Source organism: Microcebus murinus, chromosome X (genome assembly GCF_040939455.1).
Source record: "Microcebus murinus isolate Inina chromosome X, M.murinus_Inina_mat1.0, whole genome shotgun sequence".
Classification (NCBI taxonomy): domain Eukaryota; kingdom Metazoa; phylum Chordata; class Mammalia; order Primates; family Cheirogaleidae; genus Microcebus; species Microcebus murinus.
Window position 1 is genome coordinate 77,881,288 of NC_134136.1, and position 20,690 is coordinate 77,901,977.

A 20,690-nucleotide genomic window follows, 5' to 3' on the forward strand; every position below is an offset into this window, starting at 1 on the left:
TCTGACTATCATATCCTATCCCTTGTACTGGCCCTAAGCACAGTAATCAAGTCCAGAATGTACCACAAGTGTCTGCAGGAGATGTTAGAGAAAGGGAAAAAAATCCCACTTTCACAGGACACAAGTGTAGATAGTGAAAACAGCACGTGGAAGCTATGGAAAGCCTTCCCATCGAATTTGTCAGGCCCCTTTGAATTGTTGCATCCATTCTTTTCTGTTCACTCTACTTATGATTGTCTGCTTCGTATGTGTGAAGTGTATCCCTCCCGAGAGCAGGGAGCCTATCCCCTTCCCACCTCAGGTGTAAGGCTAGGCACCAGGGAAGTGCTCCAAAGACAAGGCAGCACTCCTGGACCCCATACAACCACCACCACCACCACCACCACCAAAAGAAGAATGCCAAGCAAACCAATTGCCAAGATAAATCACTTTTATCTCTCTAGGAAAGGGAGGATCTAAAAAAAATATAAATTACATTAGTAACACAACATAAGAAAAAACAAGGGAAACAAGAATAACAACAACAACAGAGAAGTCTGGATGATGCTACTCTAACCTATTTATAAAAAGGCCCTGCATCAGAAATTCACAATCCTACCCACTTCTAAAAATATATTTAGACATGTACAGAAGCAGTGGGCTTGTTTTTAAATTGTTTGCTTTTTTGTAAAAATATATTAAAGGTGAATAGAAATCCTCTCTCCCTACCCCCTATCCGAACCCTCAGTTCTCTGCTGGGGATTGGAGATCAGAGGTAACTATCTCACCATGTTCTAAACCTTGGTTACTACCACTCCCAACCCCTCACCAACTCACTTCACTTAAACCTGAAACATTAAGAAAACAAAAACAAAAACAAAACATTAGCCTCTTTGGAAAAGCATTAACTCTGAGGGTAAACTTGCTTTCCATTGGAAACAACACAAAACAAACAGGCTCAACTAAATGAAACCCAGTCAAATGGAGGCTGGGTTTCAGTTCCACAGAAAGTTCTAACAAAGAAACAGAGGTGAAAGAGGCTGGCAATCAGGGGGATTTGCTAGCAATTAGCTGCCTTTGAAAGATCAAGAGGGGCTATTAATGGGCAAAAGGCCTGAGGACCTGGTCTTGGTTATAGCAGTCAGTGCCTAGTCAGGCAGTTGCCTACAAAGGGACAGAGGCTTCTCCTGCTCTCCCCCCACTACCCTCTGCTGCCTTGAAATCCCAAAAATAAGCAAAGCTGGATAGAAACAGAGAGGAGGGGAGTAGGGACCTCATGTGCTAGAAGGGAGGTAGCCAGGCTTTTTGCCTTTGGTGTGACTAGATGGAGAACTGCTTGGCCTCTGGGGTCCCCAAGGTAGAAAAAGCAAATGGGCTAAAGGAGCCCCTGCTTCCAAGGAAGGAGTAGAGGCGGGGCTATGGAGAAAAGAAAAACAAACTGCAGACACAAAGACAACAAAGGAAGCCTCACAAATTCCCTGTGGCCTGCATGGTAGCTGCTGAATTCCCTAGAAACACTGGGCAAGCTGGGGTGAGGTTGGAGTGGGTGGTAGAGGGCAAAGAAATACTCCACTTGGGCAGTGCCAAATGGAGGAGAGCCATTATCCATCAAGTCCAGATTGCCAGTGAGGCAAGACAGGTGGGAGGTGGGGGCACTGTCTGGACAATGGAAATGATCCACAAAGGAAAGAGAAGGGGAGGGAGGATCAGATTTCTGCTCCTTCAAGAGATGGGCATCTCTTCTCCTTGGCTTGGGCTCTGAGTGGCCTGTTTGCACTTTGCTTGAATGGTGACCTGTCGTTTAGAAGTGCAAAGGCCAAGGAGTGAAGATATGAGTCCTGAGGTCTTCTTCAGACCAAGACCTCAGTGGAGAAAGCAGCACAGAGGAGGACCTGGGGGTGGGCTGTCCTGCCATACCCCCTCCAGAAGGTCCAGGCTGTGCTCTGTGGTATAGGTACAGGGAGCAGGCTGTTGGACCAGAGTTATCTGCTTCAGTGGCAGGTACTCTCAGGTTTCTGGGAGATGTTTTTCACCTGTTGGAGCCCAGCCACAGCCACATGGATAATGTTCTACAGGACCTCAAAATCCAGACAAATCCCTGGAGTTCACCACGGGACTTAATGTGTAGCCAGCCAAAAGTAGCCTCTTCCAATGGGCTACAAAATCATGGTCGAAGGCTTGGGTGCCTGTCCTCTCTCCACCTTGAAAAGTGATAGGAATCTCTTTTCTTCTCATCAGGACAAGTTTGGTCAGCCTTTCTAGGCCACCTCCGGAAATGGCCCACAGTGGGGCAGTAAGGAGACACTGGGCCCTCCTCTTTATTTCCATGAAGTATTTGGCAAGAGGGGGCAGGGACCACAGCTTTCTCCCAGGAATGAGCCTGGAGGTGGGGCACATCCACTGGACTAGGGGGACGTAGGGGAAGGAAGAATGGGTGGAGGTGGGTAGGCTTCTGGAGATAGGGCTGGAGTTGCAGAGTATTGAGCCCTGGGCTTCCCACTTTGTGGCCAGAGAACTATCAAAGGGCTCAGGCTCTCCTCATGCCTCTCCTCATCCTGCCTTTCAGCTCTAGAGAGGGACAGGAATAAAGGACAAAGCAGGTGAAAGTGAAATGGGCTGGAAGAGTAAAAAATAAGGTACTAGTCAGCTGGAAACCTCTCCATTTACCTGCTACTCAGAGGTATGGAGAAAGAAGGCAGGATGCTCAAATGAAAGTGGCGGAGGGAGTTGGGGGAGGGGTCCATGGGAAAGTCCGTGCCTTTGGTCAGTCCCAAGAAAGCAGGACAATGCACCTCAGCACCTCGTCTGGGGCAGATAGGATCCAGGAGCACCCCGAGAGTTGACAAAGGAGAAGGCAATGGGGGTGAAGGGGTGGGAGGGTGGGACACAAGAGGGCTCACAGAAGTAGTTTGCCATTTCTGTGGATTTTCAGGATACGGCCGAGTCTCTGCTTTGCTGTGGCCAGGCCCTTTTTGGGACGCTTTCCTGTGGGAAAAGGGAAAAAAGTAAGCAAGGGCTATAGCAAAGGCTTCAGAAGCAACTCTGGCACCAACTGCCCTCAGGCCACCTCCTCTCCTCTGTTTCTCTGCCCACAAAGCTTCCCCATCCTTAGGCCACATCAGGTGAGAAGCTTTCCTTAACTACTTTCGTTCACCACTGCCTTGCCTCTTCCTTCTACAACCTCCTGCAGCAGCTACAGACTCTCTGGTTATACTTTGCCTGGTTCTTTTTCCCCAATGAATTCTTTGATCCCAGTCATTTTCCTCCCAAAATTCTGAAGGGAGGTGAATATGCTTCCATGCCCTCTTATCCTGCCTACCAGGATTGGACAAGTGCCTGGTTAATCATTCTAGCTCAGTGGCCCTGAAGTTGCCATCCCCAGGGCCTTGTTTCAGTAGAAACTTCTACCCTCATCAACCTTCAATGTCACACCAACCTTAGCACCCTTGAGCTACATACTCTAGGGACTGGACTTTAAGGGCTTAAGTGAGGGAAAGGTGGGCTTGAATCTCCTAACTCTCTCTTGCCTGTTTCTCTCTTCCCACATCAAATCACCTCCCACATCCTATTTGATCACCTTCATATTTAATCAGTTTACCCCTTCCCTATTTCCTCTGCCAGAGCCTTAGCCTCCTCTTTTTATTCCTGCCTGAACTTATATATGTACCTTCTTTCTAGAGTTCTCACTCTGGCCACCAGAAGGATCTTTCTAAACTCAAACCTAATTCTTGTCTCTACTTAAAATCAGACAATGTCTCTCTATGGCTCATAAGATCAAGTCCAAGATCTTGGACTTGATCCAAGATCAAGTTTGGTCTTAGTGTCCATTTGGACACTAAGTTTGGCCTTCAGTGTCCCTCCCTAGTATTCTCATCTACTAGAGCACTTAGAATGTGGAGCAGGTGGCCCTAAGATCCCTCAGTTCTACAACCATATGGCTGTTGTACCTTGTCCTGCCTGACTGCTCTGGGAGCCAACTGAAGGGCGCCGCTGTGTCAAGAAGACACCAGGGGCCATAGGTGTGGTGCTCCGGTTTGCCTGGGCCATGCCAAAGGTATTAGGACGAGCAGTATACTCGTGGTCAGCAAGACTTCCTGACAGGGCCTCTTGTTTAGGCTCAGGAGGAGGCAGGGGTGAGGAGGAGGTCAGAAGCTGTGGTGTAGTGGCCAGAGTTGGGGCTGGTACTGTTACACTGAAATTGGGGTCTTGAGGGCGAGGCTGTTCCACCTCCTTCAGCAAAGGCTTCTTCTTGATGTATTTCTTCTTTTGGGCCTTCTGAAGCTCCTAAAACACAAAGTGCAAGGAGAGATTCAGGAGTAGAGAAAAGAAGAAAATCTCCCAAAAAAGGAACTAGACAGTGGTCACTATGGTTCTATAGCCCACCAACCCCTCTCTACCCCCACCAAGTCTATTCCTGGATATACACACAACACATAGGCCTTCCAATACCTGAGGTCATCTCTTTGGTGCCATCATCCTTAAAGCCATCATGCCACTTGTTAGTGCAATGGCAAGAGAACTGTAAATGAGTTTGGAGACTAGGGTTTTGGCCTAGCATTGCCACTAATGAGGTGGACCGTGGACACCTCTAATAATACTAACTAAATTTACAACAGCAGCAGAAGCATTTTATATACTTTATCTCATTTCATCCTCTTAAGAGCCCTAAGAAGGAAAAAACCCTTATTTTACAGATGAGAAAACTGAGGTGTAGTGATATTAAGTAACTTGAGCCCAAAGCCTCACAGATGAAAAGTAGTTAAGTCTAGTATTTAACCAGATCTATCTGAAGACACACTCTGCAAACTTCTCAAAACGGAACATCTTAGAATAGAAAGATTATTAGCTTTGGAGTGAAATACCGGGGTTCAAATCCAGACTTGTGCTCCGTATATTGGATGGTTTTAGTCACAGTTACTAACCGTTCTCAATCTCATCTGTCTCATCTATAAAATGGGTAAAAAAGTCTGCTTTCAGGGTTGTTGGAAATGTTAAATAAAATAATGATGTAAAAATAGCACATAGTAGGTACTCAACAAGTGGTAAATTATTATTCTATCTTCATCTCTTATAATGGCTTTCTTCTTCTTGCTGGTCTTTTTCTTTCAGCAGAGGATATAATAATCTAATAATCCTCTAGGTCACCAGGTCTAAAAACCTTAATTTTGGATGGGACGGACAGGTAAGGAGTTGGGTCACTTCTACCAATACCTTGAATTTCAGTCATCCATTGCTCTACAGATCTACTATCCACTGCATAGTGGGTACCTGTATGGTGGGCATCTGGAGCCCTGAGAACCTGGAAAAGTGGTACTGAGAGCGTGTGAACAACTTCACCTTCTGAAATGCTACACAGCCACACAGACCAACTCAGTGATTACATTTCTTTGCCTTCTCTTGCAACACAGGCCTACTCCTGCCTTCGGAAGAGATCTGACAGGCTGTGGCTACCATAGGAATTTCTGGTGGATAAGAATAATAATATTAGTAATACATGCCAGGTACTCTTCTATAATTACTCATTTAATACTAATATGAACCTGAGAAGTAAGAATTATAATCCCATTTTGAGGATGAAGAAACTGTGGCACAGAGAGGGTAAGTCATTTTTCCCAAGGTTACAGGATGAATAAGTAGCCAAGCTGGGATTCAGATCCAAGCCATTTGGCTTCAGAGTCTCTTCCCTCAGCCACACTGCTACTCCACCCATACCAGGAACTACATTTCTATCCCCTTTTCTTTCATCTGACTCCACAAATTACCTCTTCATATCTAGGATCACTTAGCCTAAATTTTCCTACCTTTGTTGCCAATCTCTTTCACATATAATTTATCCAGACACCCCCACAGATGACTAGACTGTCTTAAGATAGGAGCACTTTCACCTTGCCCAATTCCCTTCTCTAGAATCTGTTGGCAGGTCACCACTTACGTTCAAATTCCCTGGCCTGACATTCATGGTCTTCCACAGTCTGGCTGCTTATACTTAGCTAACCCATAATGATAATAATGAAAAGCTAACATGCCTATAGTACTTACTCTGTACCAAGTGCCATTCTAAGAGCTTGTACATATATTACCTCATTTAATCCTAAGGCAAAGTCTATAAGGAAACTACGGCAAAGAGAAATTAAAACACTTGCCCAAGTGGTAGAGCTAGGATTCAAGCCTAGGGCAGGTTGGCTCCAGAATCCATTCTTTTAACCAATATTTTTTTTATCCTATCCCCCAGCATGAATTCTCCATTCCAGAAAGATCTGTTCATTCATTAATACATTTACTCGCCCCAACACTGACTAAACACATATGCTTACCATAGTGGGGATTTCAACTTAAATATATCCCCACTCTTGAAGCATTTATAGTTTAATAAGGGACAAAGAAAAATACACTTATGATCATAAGTACCATGAGAAAATACTATGGAAGCAAAGGCGGCAGCTACTGAAATAAAGTGGTGGTAGATAGTATAAACGGCTGTTAGGTAAGGCATCTGAGAGGGTATGATTCCCAAGGAGCAGAAGGAACAGCTTGTGCAAAGGCACAAAGGCATGAGACAATCTGATAACACTGAGTGAACTATGAGTACTGTAGTACAGTGTGGCTGGTATAAAGAGTATGCATGAAGGGTTGGCAGGAGGTCAGGGAGAGGTGACTAGAGACCAGATCAAGAGGGCCTTGTATACTGTACCAAGGAGCTCCCTTCTGGAATGCTTCCCTGTCTCCAACCAAAAGTTTAGCCTATAAAACCCCTCTCCAATTTCAAAACCTCTTCTTTGAGGTTGTCTCTGATAAATCCAAACAGAATTCATCTCCTTAAAAGGTACTAAGAGTAGTTTTCACTTTCAAGTAATTTATCCATTTATTTAAAGCAGTAGAACCCCTTTTTATTAAATTACATCTTACATGGCATTGGGATATACATAACATAGAGAAGTTCTAGCTAAAGGATCACCTGGCCTCCTTGGTCTGTTGGCTCCCAACAATAGCCTCTAAGACATTTCTAAGCAACTCTAGAGCTCCATATAACATCATATGAAAAACATCATTCTATTAAATTTTATTTAAATAGGATTTAATTACTTAATTATATAAACATTTAACTATTTCATTTTATTTAAATAGCAAATAACACAAAATTTGAAGTTAAAAGATATGAGTTTGAATCTTGTTTCCTCCATTTACTGGCTGTATTATCCTGGACTAGTCACTTAAAGAGAGCCTCATTTTCTTCACCTGTAAAATGATGAAAATATCACCTATTGAACAGGGATACTGGGAAGATTACATGAGACATTGTACATGGAAGTACCTAACATAAAGCAGATGCTCAGTATTGCTCTAAGTTGTAGGATGTGGCATCATGAGGAGCTAAGGAGAGAACCAGAAGATTCACCTCCAAATGCTCCTAGAGTTGCTTATCACATTACACACATTAAGGAATTTTGTAAACTGTAATGCTAGGAGGTGAACTTGATTTTAGTGAAGATGACCCTTTAGGACAAAAAACAGTGAGTGAAGTTTTCTTGAAAAGCAAGGGATGAAGATCAAGATAATAGTATTTGGTAAAGAGGATAAGAAAACCTCTAATAGAGCAAATTCCAATGCTGCTGGGGGGCTGAAAACTTGAGTGTGCCCGGCTAAATTGCTTCCTCAGGACTTTATCTGAGGGCAAAGGATGGACCTGATCCTTCCCATCTGAAAGGCTTTTTTACACACCAAGATAGGCAAGTGGTATCTGCAAGGGTTTTTCTCTAGCACCATATTTTCGTTCATCCCAAATCTTGTCAACTGTGTGATGGGTAGCTTGTCACTGAGTTGGAATGCAGATATAGATGGGGGGGCTGGGATACTGCCAAGGATAAAGATTAAATGTTACCCAATCCCCACTAAGACAATGGTGGGATCCTATGAGCCAGAAGGTCAGAGTTTTGAGGCTCTAAGTCAAACAGCAATCAGTTGCAGGGCCATGACCTAAGGTGCCAACACCTACCTGCTGGGCCAGTTTTGCAGCTGCTGCAGCCAAGCCTGTCTCAATGGAAGCTACCCGGGTCCCCTCACGTACAGGACGGTCCTGCTTCGGTAGAGTTGGGGTCACACGGGCTGCAGGGGAAACAGAATGAGAAAGTGTCACTCTCTAAGACATTTATGAGAGTGTCAACCATATTCCTCCTCTCCAAGTTCCCCAAAGGTGGTCTGATTAAGTCTTCCTGCTTCTAGCTTTTTATAAAGCCAGATTTTACTTCCTATCATATAAGAAGCTAATTCACCCAAAGCACACACTGATGAAAGCATAAAAATTTAACCTCCCTGAATTGGCATTTAAGGTTGTCCATGTTCTGCTCCTGGCCTACCTACCTCCCCAACCTTATTTCCACATCCATATTCTCAGCTTCTCCAGACAAATGGCTTCTTCTTACACCTCCAGAACATGTACAACTCATCTTCTCTCCCTGTGCCTTCATTCTCACTATCTACACAGTCTAGAGTACCCTCTTCCTTTTTGTCTGCCTATTCAAAACCTGCCCATCCTTCAAACCTGCCCAGGAAATCAACCTCCTGGGCAAAACCTCTAGGACATCTGTGGTCCCATTGAACTCTCTTTCCTCTGAACTTATGATCCATACAAATTACTTGATACATAGCACATACCACCTTGTCTCATTCTCTAATTTTGATGTGTGTTGTTCTGTCTACCAAATAGGCTATGAGTTCCCGAAGAAGACCATCTTCTTGTATAACTCTTATAGTGCCTTACCAACTTTGAATCAAAAAATACTCATCCCACCTTTCAAAAGAAGTGTATTTCAGGATAACCAAACAGCCCCAGATGGTGAAAGACAGATCTTCTTTACAGAAAATGCCAGCTAATAAATGTAGAAGGAATAACAGAATTAGAAAATCACAAGTGTGGAAGTCCTAATGAAACAACTGATTTTAGGGGATTGGATATTCACACAGTACCAATGTATTACCTCACAGATTACTTGCTAGTACCAAGAAGAAAAACCTTACAATAATGAGATCAAGAGATCACTACCATAACTAAGTATTAACTTTATTGTTATTAATAGACAGGGCAACTTCAAGCACCTCCTGATGTAACACAATAGGAAATACACAGCATTACCTGAGAAGTAGGTTTGTTAAAGAGCTAAAAAAAAAAAAAAATCAAGCAAGCATTCATATTACTTCCAGTGTTTAGGAAACACGGGGATAGAAAAACAAGTTAAATGACACCATGAGAAAACAAGCAAACATTCTATGAAGTAACTGGTTTAGTCTCTTAAAAAAGACAATGTCACAAGGAGGCAAGCAGACAAGTCTAGAAGGTGGGACACACTACAGGGCAATTATACCAGTTTCTACAACAAATCAATAGCATAAAACAAAGAGGGGACTGCTCTAGATTGAGAAACATAAAAGACATGACAGTCAAATGCCACATGGACCCTGTTTAGATCCTGATTTTTAAAAATCCATTTTAAAAATAACCTTTGTGGTTAGACAATTTAGGAACTTTGGTTAAGGACTTGGAATTAGGTAACATCAAATAATTATTGAATTATCATTATTTTGTTATGTATAACAGGATTGTGGATATATGAAAAATGTCCATATTTTTTAGAAATACACAGTGAAATACATTGGGGTAATGACACGATATTTGGGGTTTGCTTTGAAGCAAAAATCAATTTAAGGAAAAAGGAAATGATAGATGAAGCAAATATAGAAAAATATTGATAATTATTCATTCTCACTGGTAGATATATGGGAGTTTACTGTACTATTCTATTTTAAAGAAAAAAGCTAATGTCACAGAAAAAAAAGGTGTGGTAGGGCTAACCTAGATTTAAAAACTCAGTGGTTACCTATTGCTATTATAAAGGAAAATTTCTGGATAAGCAGTATGCAGAGTCTAGAATAGGCAACTCAGGAGGCTGAAGTTCTTTCTTCAAAGGTTACATTTTATTTATTTAAAATATGATCCAAAGTAAAACTAACAAAAGTGTGCATAATTTTGGGTCATGGATACTTGGATATCTTTTATACTGTTCTCTACAGTTTTATATGTGTGGTGGGTTTAAAACATGGCCCCAAACTCTTTGACACCTTTCCTACTGAAGAGTGGGGTCTGTGTCCCCTTCTTGAACTGAAGGTATAAGTGATACTGTGTGACTTCTGAGGCTAAGTCAGGAAAGGCAATTTCAGTTCCCACATTGTTTGCTGGAATACTCACGCTTGGAGACCCGAGACACCATGTAAAAAGTTTTATTGCCTTGACTGCCTTACTAGGCAGTGAGGAAGCTAGTTACATGAAGAAGCCACATGTTGGCACTTTTAGTCTTTGAGTCCTCCCAGGCCAGGCACCAGACATGTAAGTGAATGAGACTTTAGATGATTCAAACTCTTGGCAACCAAGTCACCCCTAGCCTTCATAGTTTTTACAGCTAAGACCCCAGACATCATGGAGTAGAGAGACAAGTTGTCCCCATTGTGCCCTTTCCAAATTCCTGGCCCAGAGAATAAACGAACATGAGAAAGTGGTGCTTAATGCTGGGGGAGAGGACCTTCCTTGGGTTTTTGTTTTGTTTTATTTGTGTGTGGAAGGGGAGCTATAAAAATATTTTTAGGGAATAGCTGGGAAAATTTGGTTATGGACTAGGTATTAGAAAATCTTAGGGAATTATTAACTTTATTAAGCATGAAAAACATAGTGTGCTTATACTGGAGGGTGTCATTATTAGGAGATACTGAAGTACTCCAGGTTAAAATATGTTATGATGGCTGCACATTACTTTGAAGTGGCTCAGCAAAAACTATAGACAGATAGATGAAGGAACTACAGCAAAATGTTACAATAATAGAATCTAGCTACTGAGAATATGGGTGTTTATGTACTATCCTTCTACTTTTATATATGTCTGAAATTTATCATAGTAAATTTTAAATAATGAACAAGACTAAGAGATTATACTAACCAAATGTAATAGGTAGTCACTGAATGGATCTTAGTTAGAAAAAGCTAATTATAAAAGATAATTTTGGAGGCCGGGCGCAGTGGCTCACGCCTGTAATCCTAGCTCTCTGGGAGGCCGAGGCGGGCGGATTGCTCGAGGTCAGAAGTTCGAAACCAGCCTGAGCAAGAGCGAGACCCCGTCTCTACTATAAATAGAAAGAAATTAATTGGCCAACTAATATATACAAAAAATTAGCCGGGCATGGTGGCGAATGCCTGTAGTCCCAGCTACTTGGGAGGCTGAGGCAGGAGGATTGCTTGAGCCAGGAGTTTGAGGTTGCTGTGAGCTAGGCTGACGCCATGGCACTCACTCTAGCCTGGGCAACAAAGGGAGACTCTGTCTCAAAAAAAAAAAAAAAGATAATTTTGGTAAAACTGGGAGAAATTTGAATTATTTGGCATTCAAATGGAAGTATTTGATATCAGATGATATTAAGAAATAAATGTTACTTTGCTTAGGTGTCATATAATGGTACCATAGTTATGGAAGAAAATGTCATTTTTAAATAGATGCACATCGCAATATTTAGGATGAGATGTCATGATGGGTGACATCATCAATAAAAATGGCAAAATAAGGACTTCCAAAAATTCATTCCTCAATAAAAACAAAAAAACTAGCAAAAATTGGCAGAATAAATTTTTTCAATAACTCTGGAAATTAAGGTTGCTTGTAGCAACCTGAATCTCAGTAATAATAATGAGCTTTGTGGTATTTTAACTTGCCCTAAACACATCCACCTTTCCTCAGCTCAGTGGTAGCACTGAAAAATAACAGCCCACATTTCCAGTAATATACTTAGCAGAAAAGAGTTGGGACTTTCTTTCAAAGCATAGTGCTAAAAGCCTCTCAATCCCTGGGAGGGAATTTCTAAAAAATGTTGAAAGCCAAGTGTTTATGTCACAGCTGCTTAAGATGAGGGTTAATAGTTGTGGCCAACAATTGATTAACCCAAATGCTTAAAACAAAGCTGAAGAATGACATGTCCATAGAGGATTCAAAAAGCTCCCACACATTTCTGGGAATCTAGAAAGCCACATGCAGCATAGAGGCTATAAGACTGGTAAAGGCTGTAAGACTGGAGAAGGCCCCAGGCAACTCACCTCTGCCTGACTGAGAAGTCAAAATCTGCAGAAGCAGGAAATAAAAGCTAAGGCAGAGTTGTAAATTGCCTAGCTGAGTGTCAAAGGCATGCCCCAATATGCACACAGAGCTACTTAGCATATACTAGATGCATTGGTGGCAGATATTTAAGGAAACTTCTGTTCAGTCATTAGATGTCTACTAAGCTAAATAAGTAGAGACACCAGTGGCCAGACACAAAAGGTATATAGACTTTACAGAATTAGTTCAGAAAAGTCACTTTATAAACAACAACTACAATAAACAGCAACAACAATAAACCTTGAGGAGTGGAGTGGGGAAAATCTGATTTCCGGAGTTGCTACCATATTCAAAATGTTCAGTTTTCAACAAAAAAAAAATCATAAGACATACAAAGAAATAAAGTATAGCCGTACACAAGAAAAAAGCAATCAGCAGAAACTGTCTTTGACTTCCTAGACAAAGTTGGACTTACCAGACAAAGACTTTAAATCAGCTATTTTAAATGCTTTCAAAGGCTAAAGGAGATCATGTCTAAAGAACTACAGGAAAGTATGAGAATGTCATCTTACCAAATAGAGAATACCAATAGAGACAGAAATTATATAAAGAAACCAAATAGGTAAAAAAATAAAATAACATGCACCACTGACAACCATGGAAAAAAAGTAAAATAACTAAAATGAAAACTTCACTACAGGGTTTCAACAGAAGATTTGAGCAGATAGAAGGAAGAATTAGTGACCTTGAAAAGATATGTCAACTGAGATTATTCAGTCTGTGAGCAGAAAGAAAAAAAGAATGAAGAAACATGAACAGAGTCAAAGGGACCTGAAGAACATCATCACGTTTATCAACATATGCATATGGGACTCTCAGAATAACAGAGAAAAGGAAACAGGAAAGACTATCTTAAGTTGAAGAAATAATGGCTAAAAACATTCCAAATTTGAAAAAAACAATCTATACATTCAAGGGCTCAACAAACTCCAAGCTGGACAAACTCAAAGAGGCCACACGTCATAACCAAAACCAAAGACAAAGACAGAATCTTCAATGCAGCAAGATAGAAGTGACTTATAATATAAATGGGATTCTCAATAGAACTGACAGTTTATTTATCATCAAAACCCATGGAGGCTACAGGCAGTGAGATGACACATTCAAAGTGCTAAAAGAAAAACCCTATCACAATCAAGAATACTAAATCCAGAAAAACTATCCTTCAAGAAAAGAAATCAAGACATTCCTAGATGAACAAAATCAAAAAGTGTGTTGCTAGTAGACCTGTACTATAAGAAATGCCAAAGGGCAACCTTCAGGATGAAATGAAAAGACACAATACAGTAAACTGAATCCACATGAAGAAATAAAGAACACTGGTAAAGGTAACTAGATAGGTAAAATTTAAAGACGGTATGAATGTATTTTTGTTTGTAATCTGTTTTTTATCTGGCTTAACAGACAACTGCATAAAGCAATAATTATAATTCTATGTTCACGAACACAATGTATAAAGATATAACTTAAGACAATAACATAAAGGAGAAGGATAATGGAGCTATATGATCAACGTTTTGTTTAGTATTGAAATTAAATTGATATTAATGTGAATTAGAATGGTATCAATTAAGATGTTATTCACCAGGACAACCACTAGGAAAATAATTCAAATATATATATAGAAATTGGCTCCTCATGGTGGGCATGCCTGTAATCCTAGCACTCTGGAAGGCCAAGACTGAAGGATTGCTTGAGCTCAGCAGTTTAAGACCAGCCTGAGCAAGAGTAAGACCATGTCTCTACTAAAAATGGAAAAATTAGCCAGGCATGGTGGCGCGCACCTGTAGTTCCAGCTACTTGGGAGGCTGATGCAGGAGAACCACTTGAGCCCTGGAGTTTGAGGTTGCAGTAAGCTACGATGCCGCCACTGCACTCTAGCTGGCAACAGAGTGAGACTCTGTCTCAAAGAAACAAACAGACAAATATACATAGAAAAAAAGAGAATTAAAATGTGATACTCTATAGAAAACATTATCACGACTTCTCAAAGAACTAAGAGTAGACCTACCATTCCATCTAATAATCCCACTACTGGATATCTACCTAAAGGAAAAGAAGTCATTTTATCAAAAAGACACCTGCACTTGAATGGTTATCGCAGCACAATTCACACTTGCAAAGATGTGGAATCAACCTAAGTGCCCAACAATTCATGACTGGATAAGGAAAATGTGGTGTGTGTATACACACATACACATACACACACACACACACACCCATCATGGAGTACTACTCAGCCATGAAAAGAAATGATTAATGTCTTCTGCAGCAATTTGGATGGAACTGGAGACCATTATTCTAAGTGATGTATCTCAAGAATAGAAAAACACCACACGTACTCTCTAATAATTTGGAACTAATTGATGGGCACACTTGGGCACAGAAAGAAGTAAAAGTTGTTGGAAATCAAGAAGTAGGGAGAGGGAAGGTAGGGAAGAGTTAAAACTTAACTAACAAGTACAATGAACACTATTTGGGTGATGGGCACACTTATAGCCTGGACAAAAGTATTACAAAAGGTATCCATGTAACAAAAAGCTTTGTACCCCCTTAATATAAAAAAATAAATAAATAAAATGAGACAGTATAAAATGGCTATTAAACACAAAAGAAGGCAGTCATGGAGGAACTGATGAACAAAAAAGGAATAAGACAAATAGCAAAATAGACACTGTAAATCCTACATCATCAGTTATTAATAGACTGAACTCTCCAACTAAAAGGCAAATATTGGGAGACTGTATAAAACAAACATGGTCCTACTATATGCTATCTATAAGACACACAACTTTAGACTGGCAGACACAAAGATATTGAAGATGAAAATATGGAAAAAGAGACAACCATGAAAATTGTACCCAAATAAAAACTGGAATGAGTATCGTAATATCAGACAAAACATTCTTTAAGACAAAAATTGTTATCAGAGACAAAAAAGGGCATTTTATAATGATAAAAGGTCCAATCCATAAAGAGGCTGCAACAATTACAAATATATATGTACCTAACAACAAAACTGAACTGAAGGGAGAAATATATAATTCAACAATAATATCTTTGGAGACTTTAATATCTCATCTTCAGTAATGGATGATGAAACAATCAGAAGATCAGCCAGGAACTAGAGATGTCATGATGTCTGAAATTTTGCTTAAAATGCTTCAAAAGAAAAAAAAAGAATAAAGCAAATACAGCAAAATGTTCATTATTAATTCTGGGGGACATATATAGGTGTTCACGGTACTACCATCTCTAATTTTCTGTATGTTTGAAGATTTTCATAACAAAAATTTTTCAAGAAAGGGGGCCAGGCATGGTGGCTCACGCCTGTAATCCTAGCACTCTGGGAGGCCAAGGCAGGAGGACTGATTGAGCTCAGGAATTTGAGACCAGCCTGAGCAAGAGCAAGACTCTGTCTCTACAAAATATAGAAATATTATCCAGGCATTGAGGCGTGCACCTGTAGTCATAGATACTTGGGAGGCACTGAGGCATGAGGATCCTGTAAGTCCAGGAGTTTGAAGCTGCAGTGAGCTATGATGACACCAAAGCACTCTAGCCCAAGAGACAGAACAAAACCCTTTCTCAAAAACAATTACAAAAGTAAAGGAAAAATATTTACTGATTATTCTTGTGATTGTGATTATTGTAGCATATAGTATATTTAAATATCTAAAAAGGTTAATTTCTATTTTGTTTACTGTTTCTACCAGTAAGCTAATCATACATGTTTACTTCTTAAATTACTTTTAGAATGAGTTCCCCACAAAATTCCTTTTTTTTTATTTAGGATAGTGTTAAATGTATAAATTAATTTGGAAAAAACGACCCTTTAAAACATTTAGTCTTTATAACCAGGCACATGGCACACCTATTTATTCAGGCTTTATGTTCCTCAGTAAAGTTTTGAAGTTTTCTTAACTAAGGAGGTAAAGGACCTCTACAGGGAGAACTACGAACACTAAGGAAGGAAACAGCAGAGGATGTAAACAGATGGAAAACCATACCATGCTCATGGGTCGGCATAATCAACATTGTTAAAATGTCTATACTATCCAAAGTGATCTATAGATTCTATGCAATCTCTATTAAAATACCAACAACATTTTTCGCAAATCTAGAAAAAATAATTTTACGCTTCATATAGAACCAGAGAACACCCAGTACAGCTAAAGCAACCTTCAGCAAAAAGAACAAATTTGGAGGCATCAATTTATCAGACTTCAAGCTATACTACAAGGATATAATAACCAAAACAGCATGGTATTGGCACAAGAATAGAGATATAGACCAATGGAACAGGACTGAGAACTCAGATATAAAACCATCCTCATATTGCCATCTGATCTTTGACAAAGCAGACAAAAACATACACTGGGAAAAAGAATCCCTATACAATAAATGGTGCTGGGAAAACTGGATAGCCACATGTAGAGACTGAAACAGGATTTGAACCTCTCACTTTTTACAAAAATCAACTCACAATGGATAACAGACTTAAACCTAAGGTGTGAAACCGTAAGAATTCTAGAAGAAAATATTGGAAAAACTCTTATAGACATCAGCCTAGCCAAAGAATTTATGAAGACTCCAAAAGCAATAACAGTGTCAACAAAAATAAGTGGGACCTGATTGAATTAAAAAGCTCTGCACAGCCAAAGAAACTATCACTAGAGCGAACAAACAACCTACAGAATGGGAGAAAATATTTGCATGCCATACATTCAATAAAGGGCTAATAACTAGAATCTGTATAGAACTGAGACAAATCAGCAAGAAAAAAAATCAAACAACCCCATTAAAAAGTGGGCAAAGGACATGAACAGAAACTTTTCAAAAAAAAGATAGACTAATGGCCAAGAAACATATGAAAAAATGCTCAACATCTCTAATCATCAGGGAAATGCAAATGAAAACTACAATGAGATATCACTTAACTCCAATGAGAATGGCTTTATCAAAAAGTCCCGCCGGGCGCGGTGGCTCACGCCTGTAATCCTAGCTCTTGGGAGGCCGAGGCGGGCGGATTGCTCAAGGTCAGGAGTTCAAAACCAGCCTGAGCAAGAGCGAGACCCCGTCTCTACTATAAATAGAAAGAAATTAATTGGCCAACTGATATATATATAAAAAAAATTAGCCGGGCATGGTGGCGCATGCCTGTAGTCCCAGCTACTTGGGAGGCTGAGGCAGAAGGATCGCTCCAGCCCAGGAGTTTGAGGTTGCTGTGAGCTAGGCTGACGCCACGGCACTCACTCTAGCCTGGGCAACAAAGTGAGACTCTGTCTCAAAAAAAAAAAAAAAAAAAAAGTCCCAGAACAACAAATGTTGTGGCCAGGAGCGGTGGCTCACACCTGTAATCCTAATACTCTGGGAGGCGGAGGCGGGCAGATTGTTTGAGCTCAGGAGTTTGAAACCAGCCTGAGCAAGAGCCAGATCCTGTCTTTACCAAAAATGGAAAAAAAATTAGCCGGGCATGGTGGTGCATGCCTGTAGTCGCAGCTACTTGGGAGGTTGAGGCAGAAGGATAGCTTGAGCCCAGGAGTTTGAGGTTGCTACGAGCTATGCTAATGCCCAGCACTCTAGCCCAGGCAACAGAGTGAAACTCTGTCTCAAAACAAAACAAAACAAATGTTTGCATGGATATGGAGAGACAGGAACACTCATGCACTGCTGGTGGGACTACAAACTAGTACAACCTTTATGGAAAGTAGTATGGAGATACCTCAAAAGAACTAAATGTAGAACCATTCGATCCACCAATCCCACTACTGGGTATTTTTGCCCAAAGGAAAAAAAAGACTTTCTACAAAAAAAGACACCTGCATTCAAATGTTTATAGCAGCACAGTTCACAATTGCAAAGATGTGGAAACAATCCAGTGCCCATCAACACATGAGTGGATTAATGAAATGTGGTATATGTATACCATGGAGTACTACTCAGCCATAAAAACAAAATAATGAACCACCTATTATATCATCCTGGATGGATATGGAACCCATTCTTCTAAGTGAAGTATCACAAGAATGGAAAAACAAATGCCACATGTATTCACCATTAAATTGGTACTAACTGATCAACACAAACATCCACATATGGAAAGCAGGTGTCAGGCAGGTGGGGGTTAGGGGTAAATCCACATCTAACAGATGCAGTGCATGCTGTCTGTGATATGGGCATAATTGTCGGGTGGTGCAAAGGCAATTTATGTAACCAAAGCATTTGTACCCCTGTAATACTCTGAAATAAAAATAAATTCTTTTAAAAAGTTTTCTTCATGTAGGTTCTACACATACCCTCTTAAGATTATTCCTGTATATTTCACATATTAATATTTATTGTTATCATCAATAGTATTTTTTCTCAGTATATTGTTTATTACTAAATATGGCAACTCTTGATATTTGTATATCTGGTTTATATACAGTGATTACACAATTTGTTGAATTCTCGTATTAGTTCTATAAGCTTTGAATTGATTCTCTTGCATTTGCTAATATATTACATAATCATATCATATCTCAATTTTCTATATCTATTATAAAATCATATCTTTCCTTTCACATATCAAGATTACTTATTAAATATCTCTAATATGCCAGGCATGATGCATGATGTTACAGATATAATCATGGCCAAAAATGAATATGATTCCCACCCTGACAGCTCAAATTAGGATGATTTGGTCTCTTAATTTCTCATAGTTACAGTTCTTATTTCTGCTTCATTTCTAATGACACTGGCTAGAACTTTTCTAGAATACTATAAACTAGAGGTGTTAGTGGGCACATTTTTCTTATTACTGATTTTTTTAAATTTATTTCATCATATTATGGAGGTACAAATATCGTTAGGGTTATAAATATTGCTCCTGCCCTCCCGCCCTCCCCCCAATGTGTCCAATCCCCCAGTGGTGTGCATCACACACGTTATGGAAGCATACACACCTTTCCTCCTCCCTCCTCCCGCCTGCCCACCACCCAATAAAAAGTTTTGTTTTGTTTTTGACATTTTGGTTACATTGTATATCTTTGCCTCTCCCTAAGAAGGGTTAGAGTTATGCCCTTCCCCTACAAAATACTCACCACCTCCCTAGATTGGGTCCCCCCCCAAATCCCTGGTGAGCATTGCCACAATTTGAAAACCATAGTTTTAATCAGTCAGTACCAATTTGATGGCGAGTAGATGTAGAGCCCATTTTCCATGTCTTGTGTCACCTCACTTTGGATAACGGGCTTAAGCTTAATCCAGGATAGCATAAACGGTGCTAGCTCACTGTCATTTCTTAGGATTGAGTAATATTCCATTGTGAGCATATACCACATTTTAATTATCCACTCATGAACTGATGGGCTCTTGGGTTGTTTCCATGACCGTGCAATAGTGAATTGTGATGCTATAAACATTCGGGTGCAGATGTCTTTATAATAGAATGTCTTATGCTCTTTTGGGTAGATGCCTAACAATGCTATTGCTGGGTCAAATGGTATTTCTATTTCTAGCTGTTTGAGGTATCTCCAAATTCTTTTCCACAAAGGTTGCACTAACTTGCAGTCCCACCAGCAGTGTAGGAGTGTTCCTGTCTCTTTGCATCCTTGCCAGCATTTGTTGTTTTGGGATTTCTTGATACAGGCCATTCTTACTGGGGTTAGGTGGTATCTCATTGTCGTTTTGATTTGCATTTCTCTAATAATTAGAGAAGTTGAGCATTTCTTTATATGTTTGCATGCCATTATTCTGTGTTCTTTGGAGACGTTTCTTTTCATTTCTGTCGCCCATTTCTTAATGGGATTGTTTGCTTTTTTCTTGTTAATTCTTTTAAGTTCTAGACAGATTCTTGTTATTAGACCTTTATCAGAGGTGTAGAAAGCAAATATTTTCTCCCACTCTGTGGGTTGTCTATTTGCTCTACTGATGGTTTCCTTGGCTGTGGAGAAACTTTTTAATTTGATCAGATCCCATTTGTTTATTTTTGATGCTGCAGTGATTGCCTTGGGGGTCTTCCTCAAAAATTCTTTGCCTAGGCCAATGTCTGATAGGGTTTTCCCAATATCATCTTCTAGGATTCTTAAGGTTTCATGCCTTAAGTTTAAGTCTGTTATCTATCTCGATTGAATTTTTGTGAGAGGTGAGAGGTAGGGATCCTGATTTGCTCTTCTGCATGTAGCTAGACAGTTTTCCCAGCACCATTTATTGAAGAGAGATTCTTTTCCCCAATGTATATTTTTGTCAGCTTTATCAAAGATTAGATTACCATATACTGATGGTTTCATCTCTGGTATCTCAGATCTATTCCAGATATCTATGCTTCTGTTCTTGTGCCAGTACCAGGCTGTCTTATTACTGATTTTAATGGGAATACCTTTAGTAGAATGTCTCCATCTTTTTTGGGTTAAGAACTCACCTTGAAAATATGATAAAAGTTATTAGCTAAAGAAATATAAATACATATATACATGCATTTACATAAAATTTTAATACAATTTTAGAAGATTCAAAATTCTAAAAGTCCATGAACAGCAA

The 20,690-nt window shown here is 39.9% G+C and overlaps 1 protein-coding gene across 3 annotated transcripts in view; it reads right to left on the reverse strand.

The window, feature by feature from the left end:
* Positions 1-412: 412 nt before the first annotated feature.
* Positions 413-20,690, reverse strand: part of PHF8 (PHD finger protein 8) — a 113,676-nt gene continuing 93,398 nt past the window's right edge. Inside the window, exons 20-22 of one of the 3 annotated variants that reach the window (XM_012756847.3) lie at positions 7,973-8,082; positions 3,927-4,263; positions 413-2,964 (exon numbers count right to left, since the gene is read on the reverse strand). In XM_012756847.3, coding sequence (XP_012612301.1) covers positions 2,876-2,964; positions 3,927-4,263; positions 7,973-8,082 — 536 coding nt within the window. In that variant the 3' untranslated portion in view covers positions 413-2,875. Of the gene's footprint in view, positions 2,965-3,926; positions 4,264-7,972; positions 14,065-20,690 lie in introns of those variants that run through there. The other 2 variants (XM_012756852.3, XM_012756853.3) reach the window with 2 other exon arrangements.